The sequence below is a fragment of the Bos javanicus genome, chromosome 1, assembly GCF_032452875.1.
Source record: "Bos javanicus breed banteng chromosome 1, ARS-OSU_banteng_1.0, whole genome shotgun sequence".
Taxonomy (NCBI): domain Eukaryota; kingdom Metazoa; phylum Chordata; class Mammalia; order Artiodactyla; family Bovidae; genus Bos; species Bos javanicus.
The window spans coordinates 136,700,426-136,717,466 of NC_083868.1; the positions used below are offsets into that span (position 1 = coordinate 136,700,426).

General features: G+C 35.9%; 1 protein-coding gene across 3 annotated transcripts in view; it reads left to right on the forward strand.

The window, feature by feature from the left end:
• Window positions 1-17,041, forward strand: part of NPHP3 (nephrocystin 3) — a 57,177-nt gene that overhangs the window by 23,346 nt on the left and 16,790 nt on the right. For all 3 annotated transcript variants that reach the window (XM_061421326.1, XM_061421311.1, XM_061421319.1), the window contains 9 exons: window positions 380-553; window positions 5,268-5,371; window positions 7,316-7,430; window positions 7,684-7,827; window positions 8,314-8,411; window positions 11,077-11,179; window positions 11,616-11,698; window positions 13,094-13,232; window positions 15,197-15,361. In XM_061421326.1, coding sequence (XP_061277310.1) covers window positions 380-553; window positions 5,268-5,371; window positions 7,316-7,430; window positions 7,684-7,827; window positions 8,314-8,411; window positions 11,077-11,179; window positions 11,616-11,698; window positions 13,094-13,232; window positions 15,197-15,361 — 1,125 coding nt within the window. The remainder of the gene's footprint in view (window positions 1-379; window positions 554-5,267; window positions 5,372-7,315; window positions 7,431-7,683; window positions 7,828-8,313; window positions 8,412-11,076; window positions 11,180-11,615; window positions 11,699-13,093; window positions 13,233-15,196; window positions 15,362-17,041) is intronic.

Genomic DNA, 17,041 nt, shown 5'->3' on the forward strand with positions numbered 1-17,041 from the left:
AGATTCTTTACTGTCTGAGCCACCAAGGAAGCCCTAATATTTCTTTACCTTTATTTTTAAACTATTGCTTAATTTTATAGTTATAAATTGATCCCTGGAGGTACCATTAAAGGCCATAGGTTTGAACTTGCCCTCCAAGGTAGATGAGGGCCACCTTAGGCCTGTGTGCTGACTATACTGTACAAGGTCTTCACTTCCTTCATTCACTTTTTTTTTTTTTCTAATTTTATTTTATTTTTAAACTTTACATAATTGTATTAGTTTTGCCAAATATCAAAATGAATCCGCCACAGGTATACATGTGTTCCCCATCCTGAACCCTCCTCCCTCCTCCCTCCCCACCTTCATTCACTTTTGTGTGCTTGCTCTTGGTGTTCAGGACATCCTGGGCTTTGAAAACACAGACCTAGACACCAAGGATTTGGGCAGTGAAGATTCTATTCCAGAAGAAGATGATTTTGGTGATGTTCTGTGGGACATACATGATGAACAAGAGCAAATGGAAGCTTTTCAGCAAGCTTCAAATTCAGCCCATGAGTTGGGATTCGAGAAAGTAAGCATTTGATTTACAGTTCCAACAAAAATCAGTTGCACTTAAAAGCTGTAATGTAATTGTGGTTTAATCTAATTATAGTCAAGGTTAAGGACTGTGTTAATAACTTCCTCATGGCTCAGTTATCCATGTTGAGACATGTGCTTAGGTTTGTATCATGTGAAAAAAAGTGAGATTCAAATATACTTATGAACATCAAATATGTTTACTTACAGATTGTGCTTGTGTGCAAAGTCACTTCAGTCATGTCTGACTGTTTGCGAGCCTATTTGCCGTAGCCCACCAGGCTCCTCTGTCCATGGGATTCTTCAGGCAAGAATACTGACGTGGGTTGCCATGCCTTCCTCCAAGGGATCTTCCCAACCCAGGGATTGAACCCACGTCTCTTATGTCTCCTGCATTGGCAGCTGGGTTCTGTACCACTAGTGCCACCTGGGAAGCCCTAGTTACAGATTAGGATTTATCAACTATATGTTTATTATGCTACCGTCTGCAATTCTCTAAGATAATATACCTAGGAAACCTGATAAAAATAGTCAGGCTATCTATTCTTCCAGTTCCTAGAGGAATCAAAATATCAGACATCCAGAAAACAAAGCAGAGTAGTTAACACAATAGGCAGATCTGTCCTTCAGCATCTTTAAATATCTAAGCGAATAAACAAGACTAGAAGTGTACAAAGAATCTATCTTCAAGTTTAAAAAACACTTAATATTTAAAAATTAATAAAAGAATATCTTAATATTACAGTAACTGTCACTAACAGCTATTTTTTTATAGAACTTTTAATGGCTTTTATAATTTAGACTGTCAGTTTTATGTCTTGGTTCCACTGTTTCCTCACTATGGCTTTTGACCAAGCAACTTAGCTCTAAGCTTTGACTTTCTTGTGTATAAAATGAGGATGACTATAGAACCTACCTCACATGGTTGTTGGGGGGACTAAACCAGATCTTGCACATAAAGCACTTGACATGGTACCCATCACATGGTAATGTTAAATTGTTATTTCATAAGGAAGGCAAGATATCACTATTTTATAATTGAAGAACCTAAGGTTCAGATTACAGTTTGCCTATGAGCCTACAGAGTGTAGATTGCAGATGTAAGATTTTAACCTAGATCTTCTGGCTATAAATCCTGTGCTTTCTTCTGTGGCAAGGAGTCTTAATGTGGGAAACACAGGTCTATAAAAAGACTTCGTGTACGTGCTCAGTAGTATCTGACTCTTTGCTACCCTATCGATTGTAGCCTGCCAGGCTCCTCTGTCCATGGGATTCTCCAGGCAAGAATACTAGAGTGGGTTGCCATTTCCTCCTGCAGGGGATCTTCCTGATCCACAGATTGAACCCAGGTCTCCTGAGTCTCCTGCATTGGCAGGCAGATTCTTTACCACTTTAAGCCACCTAGACTTTAGGTGGGGCCATGAACTAAATTGTTAGGTCATATAATCTAACAATTTACGAGGTTTATGAGGTCATAAATCAAATAAGCCCTTTGTTTCTTGAGAAGCATCATTTCTATCAGAAATATTTGAATTCCTGGGAAATATGATATGACAAACAGAAAAACTGATTGAAAAACTATACTAAGTAATTATTTATTGTAATTGCTAGAAATCTCTGCTACCCTAAAGCTCACACAAACTGCTTATTACACATTCTTTTGATTCCTCATCAGTTATCATTTACACCACTGGTACACTTAACATCCTAACCCTCAAGATGACTTTGGAAATTCCTTTATAACAACTGAGATGTTGCAGTTTTCTGAGCAAGTTCCTTTTCAGCTCTGAACCAAGTTTTCCTATCTGGGATGGCCTCGGAAATAAGAGTTCTTGGGCTTTGCATAGAATTCACTCAATTTCAAAAAGATCTTAGGTGGCCTGTCCTAACGTGATTCTCTGTAGTGAATTTGGTGACTCCAAGGCTTCAGATAAGACCTTCTCATTGTTTCTCAGGAATCCTTGGAAACTGAGATGGTCTTCAGAACAGGTGTTCTTCTGACCAGGAGATATAGGATGCCTGCTGATGATTCCCTCAAGGTCTTCTGTGGTTCTTTTCAAGGTTCAGGAGCTCAGGGTAATACAGTAGCCTCCCTGCAACATTCTGCAGAACATCTGAATGGTGCAAAGCCCCACAGTGATCTGAAAGGCTGCCCCTCATCCATTAATTTACATTAATACTGTGGCAGAAGAAATTGGGGCCCATTCTTAGTTTACTCCTTTGGACATATTTAACCAATCATAAAAATAAGCAGTTATGAGGGTACTTACTGATTAAAAGTAGATTTCATTTTTTCTTTTTAATTTTATTTTATTTTTAAACTTTACAATATTGTATTGGTTTTGCCAAATATCGAAATGAATCTGCCACAGGTATACATGTGTTCCCCATCCTGAACCCTCCTGCCTCCTCCCTCCCCATACCATCCCTCTGGGTCGTCCCAGTGCACCAGCCCCGAGCATCCAGTACCATGCATTGAACCTGGACTGGCGACTCGTTTCATACATGATAGTACAGATGTTTCAATGCCATTCTCCCAAATCTTCCCACCCTCTCCCTCTCCCACAGAGTCCATAAGACTGTTCTATACATCAGTGTCTCTTTTGCTGTCTCGTATACAGGGTTATTGTTACCATCTTTCTAAATTCCATATATATGTGTTAGTATACTATATTGGTGTTTTGCTTTCTGGCTTACTTCACTCTGTATAATAGGCTCCAGTTTCATCCATCTCATTAGAACTGATTCAAATGAATTCTTTTTAATGGCTGAGTAATACTCCATTGTGTATATGTACCACTGCTTTCTTATCCATTCATCTGCTGATGGACATCTAGGTTGCTTCCATGTCCTGGCTATTATAAACAGTGCTGCGATGAACATTGGGGTACACGTGTCTCTTTCCCTTCTGGTTACCTCAGTGTGTATGCCCAGCAGTGGGATTGCTGGATCATAAGGCAGTTCTATTTCCAGTTTTTTAAGGAATCTCCACACTGTTCTCCATAGTGGCTGTACTAGTTTGCATTCCCACCAACAGTGTAAGAGGGTTCCCTTTTCTCCACACCCTCTCCAGCATTTATTGCTTGTAGACTTTTGGATCGCAGCCATTCTGACTGGCATGAAATGGTACCTCATAGTGGTTTTGATTTGTATTTCTCTGATAATGAGTGATGTTGAGCATCTTTTCATGTGTTGTTAGCCATCTGTATGTCTTCTTTGGAGAAATGTCTATTTAGTTCTTTGGCCCATTTTTTGATTGGGTCATTTATTTTTCTGGAATTGAGCTGTAGGAGTTGCTTGTATATTTTTGAGATTAGTTGTTTGTCAGTTGCTTCATTTGCTATTATTTTCTCCCATTCTGAAGGCTGTCTTTTCACCTTGCTAATAGTTTCCTTTGTTGTGCAGAAGCTTTTAAGTTTAACTAGGTCCCATTTGTTTATTTTTGCTTTTATATCCAATATTCTGGGAGGTGGGTCATAGAGGATCCTGCTGTGATGTATGTCGGAGAGTGTTTTGCCTATGTTCTCCTCTAGGAGTTTTATAATTTCTGGTCTTATGTTTAGATCTTTAATCCATTTTGAGTTTATTTTTGTGTATGGTGTTAGAAAGTGTTCTAGTTTCATTCTTTTACAAGTGGTTGACCAGTTTTCCCAGCACCACTTGTTAAAGAGATTGTCTTTAATCCATTGTATATTCTTTCCTCCTTTGTCAAAGATAAGGTGTCCATATGTGTGTGGATTTATCTCTGGGCTTTCTATTTTGTTCCATTGATCTATATTTCTGTCTTTGTGCCAGTACCATACTGTCTTGATGACTGTGGCTTTGTAGTAGAGCCTGAAGTCAGGCAGGTTGATTCCTCCAGTTCCATTCTTCTTTCTCAAGATAGCTTTGGCTAATCGAGGTTTTTTGTATTTCCATACAAATTGTGAAATTATTTGTTCTAGCTCTGTGAAGCTATATATATGACAAACCCACAGCAAACATTATCCTCAATGGTGAAAAATTGAAAGCATTTCCTCTAAAGTCAGGAACAAGACAAGGGTCCCCACTTTCACCATTACTATTCAACATAGTTTTGGAAGTTTTGGCCACAGCAATCAGAGCAGAAAAAGAAATAAAAGGAATCCAAACTGGAAAAGAAGAAGTAAAACTCTCACTATTTGCAGATGACATGATTCTCTACATAGAAAACCCTAAAGACTCCACCAGAAAATTACTAGAACTAATCAATGATTATAGTAAAGTTGCAGGATATAAAATCAACACACAGAAATCCCTTGCATTCCTATACAGTAATAATGAGAAAACAGAAAGAGAAATTAAGGAAAGAATTCCATTCACCATTGCAATGGAAAGAATAAAATACTTAGGAATATATCTACCTAAAGAAACTAAAGACCTGTATATAGAAAACTATAAAATACTGGTGAAAGAAATCAAAGAGGACATTAATAGATGGAGAAATATACCATGTTCATGGATTGGAAGAATCAATATAGTGAAAATGAGTATACTACCCAAAGCAATTTATAGATTCAATGCAATCCCTATCAAGCTATCAACGGTATTCTTCACAGAGCTAGATTTCATTTTTTCTTGCAGCTTTTCTCCACTGATTTCAGAGGATAATTGGAAATTGACTCTATTTAGTATTTGAAGAGGCATGTTCTTCTTCACAATTTACAATTTACATTCATTTTTATTTCTAGTACTACCAGCGCCTTAATGATCTTGTGGCAGCACCAGCACCAATTCCACCCCTTCTTGTATCTGGAGGACCAGGCTCTGGAAAGTCCCTTCTTTTATCAAAGTGGTATGATACAGTGCAATTAAACAGTTATTGTTGTCATCATTTGAACTACTGAACTCATTCAACAAAGTGAATTATTGCATGTCTACCTTCCTGCAGGGCCTGTATTGAATATTAAAAAAGCAAAAAGAGTAAAATAACAGACTCATGCCCTGAGAAATATACAACTTGAATGTTAGAGGGAAGATACAGAATGAGAAAGGAATAGCATTTGTGATTGTGTACATAAATTATGTTGTTGTTTAGTCGTTAAGTCTGACTCTTTTGTGACCTCATGGATTGTAGCCTGTCAGGCTCCTCGGTCCATGGGATTTCCCAGGCAAGAATAGTGGAGTGGGTTGCCATTCCCCTCTCCAGGGGATCTTCCCAACTCGGATCGAACTGGCATCTCTTGAGTCTCCTGCACTGGCTGGCTGGTTCTTTACCACTAAGCCACCAGGGAAGCCCACATAAATTATATAGGTCAGAGCTAAGGGAGTGGTTAATATCAATATCAATAACCTCCGATATGCAGATCACACCACCCTTATGGCAGAAAGCTAAGAGGAACTAAAGAGCCTCTTGATGAAAGTGAAAGAGGGAGTAAAAAATGTGGCTTAAAACTCAATATTCAGAAAACTAATATCTTGGCATCTGGTCCCATCACTTCATGGAAAATAAATGGGGAAACAATGGAAACAGTGACAGACTTTATTTTCTTGGCCTCTAAAATCACTGCAGATGATGACTGCAGCCACAAAATTAAAAGATGTTTGTTCCTTGGAAGAAAAGCTATGACCAACCTAGACAGCATATTAAAAAGCAGAGACATTACTTTGTCGACAAAGGTCTGTCTAGTCAAAGCTATGGTTTTTCCAGTAGTCATGTATGGATGTGATATTTGGACCATAAAGAAAGCTGAGCACTGAAAAATTGATGCTTTTGAACTGTGATGTTGGAGAAGACTCTTGAGAGTCCCTTGGACAGCAAGGAGATCAAACCAGTCAATCCTAAAGGAGATCAATCCCGAATATTCATTGTGAGGACTGATTCTAAAGCTGAAGCTCCAATACTTTGGCCACCTGATTCAAAGAACTGACTCATTGGAAAAGACCCTAATGCTGGGAAAGTTTGAAGGCAGGAGAAGCGGATGACAAAGGATAAGATGGATGGCATCAACAACTCAATGGACATGAGCTTGAGCAAGCTCTAAGAGTTGGTGATTGACAGGGAAGCCTGGCGTGCTGCAGTCCATGGGGTCACAGAGTTGGACTGAGCAGTTGAACTGAACTGAAGGGAGTGGTCAGTGTGACAGGGAATTAGGTGAATTACAGAGGCATGTACCTTTATTTTCAGTTACTGGGCTCATCTTTAAAGATTCATTGGGATTTTAAATATTTGAAATAAGACACACTATTTAGAGTGAAATAAATCATAAAGAATATCAAAATAAAGGATAATCTTTACTATGAATGTAAAACTGGTTCTTTAAATTATGGACTAAGGTTCATTTAAGCTAATAAACTCTTATTTTAGTTCATCATGTTATTTAAAAACAAGAGGTAAGACCATTTTCTTTCATTCATAGTTATTATTTACATTGAGGAATTATCATATGTTATTTCCTTTTTATTGCCCTTTTAGTCAAAGTTATACTTCAAAATATTATTTTTGTACTTACCATAGAAACTTTCTTCCTAGGTTAATGTTCATTTTACTAATACTTTAACCTCAAATGTTTTAATTAACAGTCACATCAATTTGTAAATAAAATGAAGCTATAATTTTTAATGGTTTATTTAAAAGAATCTAAAAGTGGAGTAAAAATGGAAATTTCCCATATTAATTCAAAATTAACTGATCTTGTAATTACTAACAGGTAGCAATTGATGCTTAATGCATTGTGAATTCTTTTTTGTTGACAGTAAAGGAGGTTTATCAGTCTTACAAAAGGTCTTTTTCTTTCAGGATCCAATTACAACAGAAGAATTCCCCTAACACACTAATTCTTTCTCATTTTGTGGGGAGGCCCATGTCAACCAGCTCAGAGGCTTCCTTGATTATTAAACGACTGACTCTAAAGGTAGAATATACCATTTTTGGAGTTACTACAATTTTTATTTAGATTCAGAAGTTGTCTGGCCTGAGGATCTGATGATAAACTAATTTTCGGTATTACCCATTTGTTTTGGTTTTGCATAAGGTTAAAAGTATATTCAATGCTATTGGGTCCTTCTGGTGACAATTTTGGTTTAAAATGCAGAGACAGAAATATTTCTCACCAGCTGTGTAATAAAGTGTAGCTACTTTAATTTGTATATGTTCTCACCTTGTAGTTGATGCAGCATTCTTGGTCAGTATCTGCTCTGACATTGGATCCTGCTAAGCTTTTGGAAGAATTTCCACGTTGGCTGGAAAAACTCTCTGCCCGTCATCAAGGCAGCATCATCATCATTATTGATTCTATAGATCAAATTCAGGTATGTTTTCACTTTGCAACCTGTTGATACACTCAGAAAAAGACAAAAGTATCAGTAATGACAGATGTTTAAATCATGTTTGTGAGAAAAAAATGTTGATTTTGTTTCTTTTATTTCTGCTTAATTTATAGAGAGGAAGCCTGTGGATAATACAGAAACACACACACACATACATATATATATATATGCCAGTAGACACTAGTATCTTGTTGGGAAGGACCAACTATATTTTTACAGTTAGCAAACATTGTTCATTTTGATATAGTTTTAGGGCTTTGACATTTCCTTGCATGCCCATAATTCGGATCAGTGATGGTAGTGTTTTGCCACTTCTAATATTCTGTGATAAATAATCCCCAAGTAAGATTTTACCCTTAATGAGAACTATAATGAGAATTTCATTTTAATTGGAAAGCTTTTGAAATATTCTAAATTAATAGATGGAATTATTATTGTTTTTATATAAATTGTTTTTATATTTTTAAGCAAGTTGAAAAACACATGAAATGGCTGATAGATCCCCTGCCTGTGAATGTAAGAGTAATTGTTTCTGTGAATGTAGAAACATGCCCTCCAGCGTGGAGGTAAGCTGCTAACATTAGTTATTTCTGGTTACATGAGATATTTTAAGTAGAAAGAAAGGTTTTTGATATGTGATTATTTCTCATATTTTTCATGTAAGTGGGAGTGAGGATATGGAGAAATGGACAAATTCAGGAAAAGGATGCAATCTATAGCATTTTGTGGGAAATTAGATCTGAGATGTGAGGGAGAAGACTAGGATGGCCCCTAGGTTTCTGGCTTGAGAAATAAAGTAAATTGTGGTTCCATGAACTAAGATGGGAAACACAGAGGACAGGCAGGTTTGTGGAGGAAAGGTCATGAGTTTTGTTTTCAGACATGGTTTGTTTGAGTTGTCAATTATAGCTCCAATTGGTGATTTCTGTCTGGTAGGCAGTTAAATTTATGGGTGAGGAAAACAAGGGAAGAGCTGGGCCCAGAAAAATAAGACTAGCCATCTGCGATCCTGAAATGCAAGTCCAAAACTTAAAAAGGGATGCAGTGGTTGAGTTCTGTGAAGTGGTGTTTCTCAATCTATTTTTGTCTGTCTACCCCGGGAGCATTTTTAGTAATGCTTTTCCTAATCACCTCCCTACCAAGAAATTTTAATATCACACATATACCGTACATAAATTCATGAAGATAAACAGATATATGTGTATTTGTTGTTCAGCTGCTAAGTCATGTCTGACTCTTTGCAACCCCATGGACTGCAACATACCAGGCTTCCCCGTTCTTCACTATCTCCTCGAGTTTGCTCAAACTCACACCCATTGATTGAGTCAGTGATACCACTGAACCATCTCATCCTCTGTGTCTCCCTTCTCCTCTTGCCTTCAATCTTTTCTAGCATCAGGGTCTTTTCCAGTGAGTTGGCACTTTCCATCAGGTAGCCAAAGTATTGGAGCTTCAGCTTCAGTCCTTCCAATGAATATTCAGGGTTGATTTCCTTTGGGATTGACTGCTTTGATCTCCTTGCTGTCCAAGGACTCTCAAGAGTCTTCTCTGGCACCACAATTTGAAAGCATCAATTCTTCAACACTCAGCTTTCTTGCAAAGATTAAAAGTATACTCAGTGCAATTGGGTCCTTTTGCTGACAATTTTGGTTTAAAATGCAGAGATAGAAATATGTCTCACCAGCTGTGAGAAACATGACTCATACCCATACATGGCTATTGGAAAAAGCATAGCTTTGACTATATGGACCTTTGCTGGCAAAGTGATGTTTCTGCTTTTTAATATGTAGTCTAGGTTTGTCATAGTTTTTCTTCCAAGGAGCAAGTGTAATTTTGTGGCTGCAGTCACTGTCCACAGTGATTTTGGAGCCCAAGAAAATAAAACCTGTCACTGTTTCCACTTTTTCCCCAGGTGTTTGCCATGAAGTGATGGGCCCAGATGCTATGATCTTGGTTTTTTGAAAGTTGAGTTTTAAGCCAGCTTTATCACTCTTTCACCTTCCTCAAGATGTTCTTTAGTTCCTCTTTGCTTTCTGCATTAGGGTGGTGTCATCTGTATATCTGAGGTTATTGATATTTCTCCCAGCAATCTGGATTCCAGCTTGTGAGTCATGCAGCCTGGCATTTTGCATGATGTACTCTGCATGTAAGTTAAATAAGCTGCATGACAATATATAGACTTGATGGACTCCTTTCCTAATTTTTAACCAATCTGTTGTCCCATGTCCAGTTCTAACTGTTGCTTCTTGACCTGCATACAGGTTTCTCAGAAGGCAGATAAGGTGGTCTGGTATTTCCATCTCTTTAAACATTTTCCACAGTTTGTTGTGATCCACACAGTCAATGGCTTTAGCCTAGTCAATGAAACAGAAATAGATGTTATTCTGGAACTCTCTTGCTTTTTCTATGAGCCGATGGATGTTGGATATTTGATCTCTGATTCCTCTGCCCTTTCTAAATCCAGCTTGTACATCTGGAAGTTCTTGGTCCTATACTGTTGAAGCCTAGCTTGAAGGATTTTGAGCATAATCTTGCTGGCATGTGAAATGAGCGTAATTGTACAGTAGTTTGAACATTCTTTGGCATTGCCTTTCTTTGGGATTGGAGTGAAAACTGACATTTTTCAGTCTGTGGCCACTGCTGAGTTTTCCAAATTTGCTGGCATATTGAGTGCAACACCTTAACAGCACCATCCTTTAGGATTTGAAATAGCTAAGTTGGAATTCCATCACCTTCACTAGCTTGCTGGGGAGGGGAAATCTTACACTTTTTATGTATAAAGCGCAGATTTGTGGTTTATAAAAAGCGTAAGATTTCCCTTCTCCAACAAAGAATTTCAGCACTTCATTGAGAATGGATGTTATAGGGTGATTAAATTTGACTGAATTACAAGTAATGTTTGGTCAAAGACTATGTCTGGCACTATTCCTCATAGGTACCAATACTGATGTTATTTTACTGATCATATAGAACATAGAACTAGAAATGTTTTACCAGTTTACAGTCAATATATAAGCTTTTATCTTATAACAGTGTTTGTTGTGATTAATTGCTAAAAGTAATGACATGCATATTATAACATGTATAAAGGAAATAATATTACTTACTATGATTAATTTTATGAAGGTAGTATAAAAAATTAATTCTTATAATGGACTTTGATTTGTATTATGGGAAGCTTTGTTGTTTCATTAGAAAAGAATTTCATTTTTCTTTTTCTTTAAATAAAAGGCTGTGGCCTACACTTCATCTTGACCCTTTAAATCCAAAAGATGCAAAATCTATTATAATTGCAGAATGCCACTCTGTAGACATTAAATTGAGTAAAGAGCAGGTAAGTATTTTTAATTATGCTGCTCTCTTTTACTCTCTATAGCTTTTTTATTTAAAAAAAATACCTTATATGAGACTTAAAATTCAATATAGGAACTCTATGTGGTTCCAAGGAAAATTGGAATTTAGTTATTACTTTGTTAAATGCATTTACCCTTAAACTAATAACAGATATAGAACAAGCAATAAAAAAATACTTTGGTCTTAAGGCTTACTTTACTATATTATATTAAGCAGTATTTTAAAAGTGAAAAAGCATTTGAATGTTGACAGCACTTGTAGCTTACCGCAACACAGCAGTGATGCCACTGATGAGGTGGCAGGAACTGTGTTATTTCTTCAGGGACATTTGCTGATGGCTCAGTTGTAAAGGCCACTTAATTCCAGGGTGGTTTTGTATTTTTGTTTTGTTTTGTTTTTTTGGTTAACTGGTACAGGAAAAGAAGCTAGAACGACACTGTCGTTCTGCTACAACCTGCAATGCTCTTTACGTCACTCTTTTCGGCAAAATGATTGCACGGTAAGTGGTAGTTATTTTATGTCATCTTCAGCAATTTTGTGTTTGCTGCAGAATGCTTCCTCACTGTGTGAAACAGAACTGACCATTATGGCAATCTCTCAGGCCACTAAGATTCTGGTGTTCTAACTGTGATACTATGACTTGACTGTGATACTGTAGCTTGACATCCATGATAATGTGACGACTGAAAATTACTAGCCCGTGAATATCAGAACTTGTTGGATATATTTGTCTGGTTTTCATCACACTAACCTTTTCTCAACTTGGGGCTGCAAAAGAAGGCCATCTTTGTTCTAAATTGTCACCTTGAGGCCTGTAGTTTTGGGAAAGTGAGGAGGCAAATGAGGCATAAAAAGTGTTATTTCAGGTGTCTTTCAATATCAGTAGATAGGTATATTGGTGGGAATTTTTAATTGTCTCTGTTCCCACATCCTGATAAACGTTTCATCTTACAGCAGAGACGTCTATTTTAGACATTCATTTGTAATGTGCCTTTATATAAGCAGTAGAGAGTTTTACTACTTTTACTTCTTCAGGACAGCCTCACCTTACTTTGTCTGTTTGAAACCAGAGGTTAAAAAAAAAAAAGACTAATACTTGTTTTGGTATTCATCAGAGTAGGTTGTAATCCTAGAACAATTCATACTGGGGAAACTGAAACTAGTACCGTTGTCTCTCAATTCCACATTCTCACCTGAAGCACCAAATTTGAAATGAAAAAAATCTTTCAAAACTTTGAATTGGCTGTGATATTTTCACTGACCCCTCCCCCTGTCCCCAGAGTTATAGCAGTGAATCTGAGAACAACAGTGGCTTGCATGAGTACAAAAGTGTTAAGTCATGCATTTCGTATTTTTTCAAGTAATCTCTTTTAAGAGGGACTATGGACCATTTTTTATTTTTTCACCATTCTTTACATATTAAAAAAAGAAACTACTGGTAAATATTATGTAATGTTTTCAAACAAACCCTATCTACTGTTTTCTTTAAGCTGATGTTTTCTTAACTTCTGGTTCTGTTTGTTTAAATTTAGTTTGCATGGCTAACTAATAATGCTTATTTGTAATTATTTTCTTGCTTCCTGTATGTAGGTGGCGTGCATCTAGATGTACCATGTCTTATTTTTATGTTTCATAGTGTGCAGTAATTACTTGATACATAGTTAATTCCCAGCATATGTTTATTGCATTGAATTAAATGGTATACTAAAATAACTCTGATGATTCTAGCAGTCCCATAAAACTAACATTTTCCTGGGCCATGTTTTATCGAATTCCTGTTGTTACCAGTTGAACAGTATAAAAAAAGATAAAGTAGAGCATTGTTTTTATTTACCCCCAATTATTCAGTTGTTGTCAGACTGTAAGAAATTAAATCTATTCTCAATTCCAACAGTGCTGGGAGAGCAGGCAATTTAGATAAAATCCTTCTTCAGTGTTTCCAGTGTCAAGATACTGTTTCATTATATAGACTTGTTCTGCGATCTATCCAGGAGTCCTTGGCAAACGATACAGATAAAGAACTAATGAAACAGGTAAAATGTAATAAACTTATAAAGGGAAGATTATTTTGCCATGTTTGCATTTGTGTGTGAATTAAAGTAAATGGTAAATCCCTGTAATGTTAAATATGTTTCAAGCATATACTATACCCACTGCCATAGCGTGCTTATGACCAGAAGTGATATCTCAGGGAATCTTCATTTTCCTGATTATCATGGAGATTTTTCATCTTTTCATGCTTCTTGGCTATTCTTGTTTCATCTTCTGTGAATTGCTGGGTCAGGTCCTTTACCCATTTTTTAACTGAGTTGACTTTTTCTTGTTGATCTGTTAGTTTTTAAAGGTTCTGCATATTGAATACAAATTCTTTGTTATAGAGTTTACAAATTAATGTCTTCCCTGTTCTTGTGTTTTAACCTTATGGCATCATTATACAAAGTTTTGTTTTAATAAAGTGAAATTTATCCATAGTTTCTTTTATGGTTTATGCCTGTTTATCTAATTTTTTAAAATCCTTTGCTGTCATAAAAATGATTTCATATTTTTCCCTTCAAAATATTTTATAATTTTGTTCTTCATGTGTAAGTCCTTAATGTACATTACATATTTTTATTTATTGTGTGAGGAAGGAATATACTTTTTTTTTTTTTTTTGCCACACTGCACAGCTTGCAGGATTTTAGTTCCCTGACCAGGAATTGAACCTGGGATACTTCAGGGAATTCCCAGGAGCCTAATTCTTAATCTTTTAAAATATAGCTAGTTAATTGTTCATTTTATTTTATATATCTTTTCTACTGATTTGGAATGCCACCTCTCAGGTAGCAAGCTCATATATAAACATGAGTCTGTTTCTAGGCTCTTCTGTTCCAATTTACTATTCTTTATCAATACCATTGTCTTAATTATTAGAACTTGAAAGTAAGCTTTGATATTTCATTGGGCAAACCCCTTCTTAATATTTTTCATAGTTATCTTGGCTCATTTCCCATGTGTATCTTTAGAGTTGGCTCAGCAAGTGCCATGGAAATTCAATATGCAATTTTAATTGGAATTGCACTGAATTTAGAGGCTAATTTGGGGAAAATTATCTTATATCTTCTCCTTCATGAAAAGCTAGATAGTTCTCCATTTATTTAGTCATCTTCTTGAATGATTTTCAAATCACATTTTATCTTCTTTCCCATAAAAGTTTTGAACATCTTTTGTTAAAATTTGTTTCTAATGACTCTGTAGTAGTTAAAATAACTTGTAAAACTTTTTTGTTGCTGGTTATTCAACTTAGTTTTTGGAAATTCACTAACAACCTTGCTGAGCCCTTATAGTTTTAACCTGGATCCATTTTTGTGTTTATTTCTCAGCTTGGGGGGGGTGGTTCCTGTAGGTTGGACTTTTCTTTTTTTTTTTTAATTTAATTTAAAAATTTTACAATATTGTATTGGTTTTGCCGTATATCAACATGAATCCGCCACAGGTATACACATGTTCCCCATCCTGAACCCTCCTCCCTCCTGGACTTTTCATTCTACCTCTAAGCCCACAAGCTTCCTTCCTTGTCTTCTTGTTCTGCTATTTATCTATCTAAATTTTCAGTTTCCTATTTGGGATACTTGGGGGATTTCCCTTTCTTTTCTGAAGGTTCAGTTATGATTTTAGAAATGTTTTTTTACTTGTTGTTATCTGATATTGAGAGGCATTTGTACTAAGAGGGTTGTTTTCTTCCACCATCTTCCCAGAATTGGAACTCTTTAATTAGTTTACTTTTTCTATATGTATGCTATCTTTGGCATGCTACATTTTATATGTACACTGTCTTATTCTTGATTAGTGTCTTTTGGAAAGTGTGTTTTAAGAAATCTGTTTCTTGGTTTATTAAATCACTTGAATGATAAATTTGAATAAGTTAATAAGCTTAAAAGAATTATGGACATTTTAATGGCTATTAGTTAACAATAGAGGTACTGTATAATCACTGTTAATTTATTTTATCTACCTAGATTCTCTGCCTTGTAAATATTAGTCACAATGGTGTGAATGAGTCAGAATTGATGGAACTCTATCCTGAGATGTCCTGGACTGTCTTGACCTCCCTTATTCACAGTTTACACAAAATGTGTTTGTTGACTTATGGTTGTGGTTTGCTCAAGTTTCAACATCTACAGGTAAATGTTATCTTAGTAAGGTTTTTTCACTTATTGAAATGTCTGCATATCATCGCATGTGTATTATGGTATATAATACCATATTATTTCAAATATTTTAATTAAAAGACAAAATTGAAATCTCATTTGGCATTACAGATATTTTTCCAGTAATTTTAGGTTAGATACAAAATTTGGCTAATATTCTTATGAAGTAAATACCTTTATGAAATGGCTATTACTTTAAAAGGTTTTTTCTGAAAGAGAAAAACGTTTTTTCAATTTTATGTTTCATTGTATTGTTGGTGTAGTATACATGTTTTAAGAGCTTGGGTTCTGTCACTCTGCCTCAGTTCACAGCCCAGCTCTTTACAGCTTAATGTAACCCTGGGCAAGCTCTCTGAGCCTTGGGCAGATGTTTTCAGCTTACCTTGGGGTTGTGAAGATAATTAACTGAAATGGTGAATAATTAATTGGTCCTGGTGAAGTCCTAAACATGATTTCTAGCACCTAGTAAATAATGACTAATATAACTCTTTTTTTGTACCGCATAATTTGCATCAGTTAATCCCAAATTCCCAATCCTTCCCTCCCCAACTACCCCTTCCCCTTGGAAAACACAAATTTGTTTTCTGTGTCTGTGATTCTGTTTCATAGATATGTTCATTTGTGCCATATTTTAGATTCCACATGTAAGTGGTAATCATACAGTTTGTCTCTTTCTGACTTCGCTTAGTATGAAAATCACTAGGTCCATCCATGCTGTATTTTATTCTTTTATTTATGGCTGAATAAATATTCCATTGCATATATGTACATTGTATTTTTCATCTGTTCTCCTATTGATGGACATTTAGGTTTTTTCCATGTCTTGGCTATTGTAAAGAGAACTACCATGAACACAGAAGTGCATGTATCTTTTTGAATTACAGTTTTTTTCTGGATAAATGCCAAGAGTGGAATTGCCAGCTCTTATGATTACTTTATTTTTAATTTTTAAAGAAACCTCCATGCTGTTTTCCATAGTGGCTATACCAGCTTACATCCCTACCAGCACTATGGGAGGGTTCCCTTTTCTCTACACCCTCTCCAACATTTGTTATTTGTAGACTTTAATGATGGCCATTCTGACTGGTATGAGATGGTACCTCACTGTAGTTTCAATTTACATTTCTCTAAAAATTAGCAATAATGAGTATCTTGTTATATGCCTATTCACCATCTGTATGTCTTCTTTGGAGATATATCTACTTAGGTCTTCTGCTCATTTCTTGATTGGGTTGTTTGGTTTTTTGTTATTGAGTTGTATGATCTGTTGGTATATTTTGGAAACTAAACCTCTGTTGGTCACATCATTTGCAAATATATTCTCCCTTTGTTTGTCTGTTTGTTTATGATTTGATTAAGCCCTGTTGGTTTAGTTTTGCTTTTATTTCTATTGCCTTGGGAGACTGACCTAAGAAAACATTGGTACAATTTATGTCAGAGAATGTTTTGCCTATGTTCTCTTCTATGAGTTTTATAGTGTCATGTCTTATATTTAAGTCTTTAAGTCATTTTGAGTTTGTTTTTGTGTATGGTGGGAGGATGAGTTTTAACTTCACTGATTTACATGCAGCTGTACAGCTTTGCTAACACCACTTGCTGAAAAGACTGTCTTTTCTCCATTGTATTTTTTTGTTCCCTTTGTCAAAAATTAAT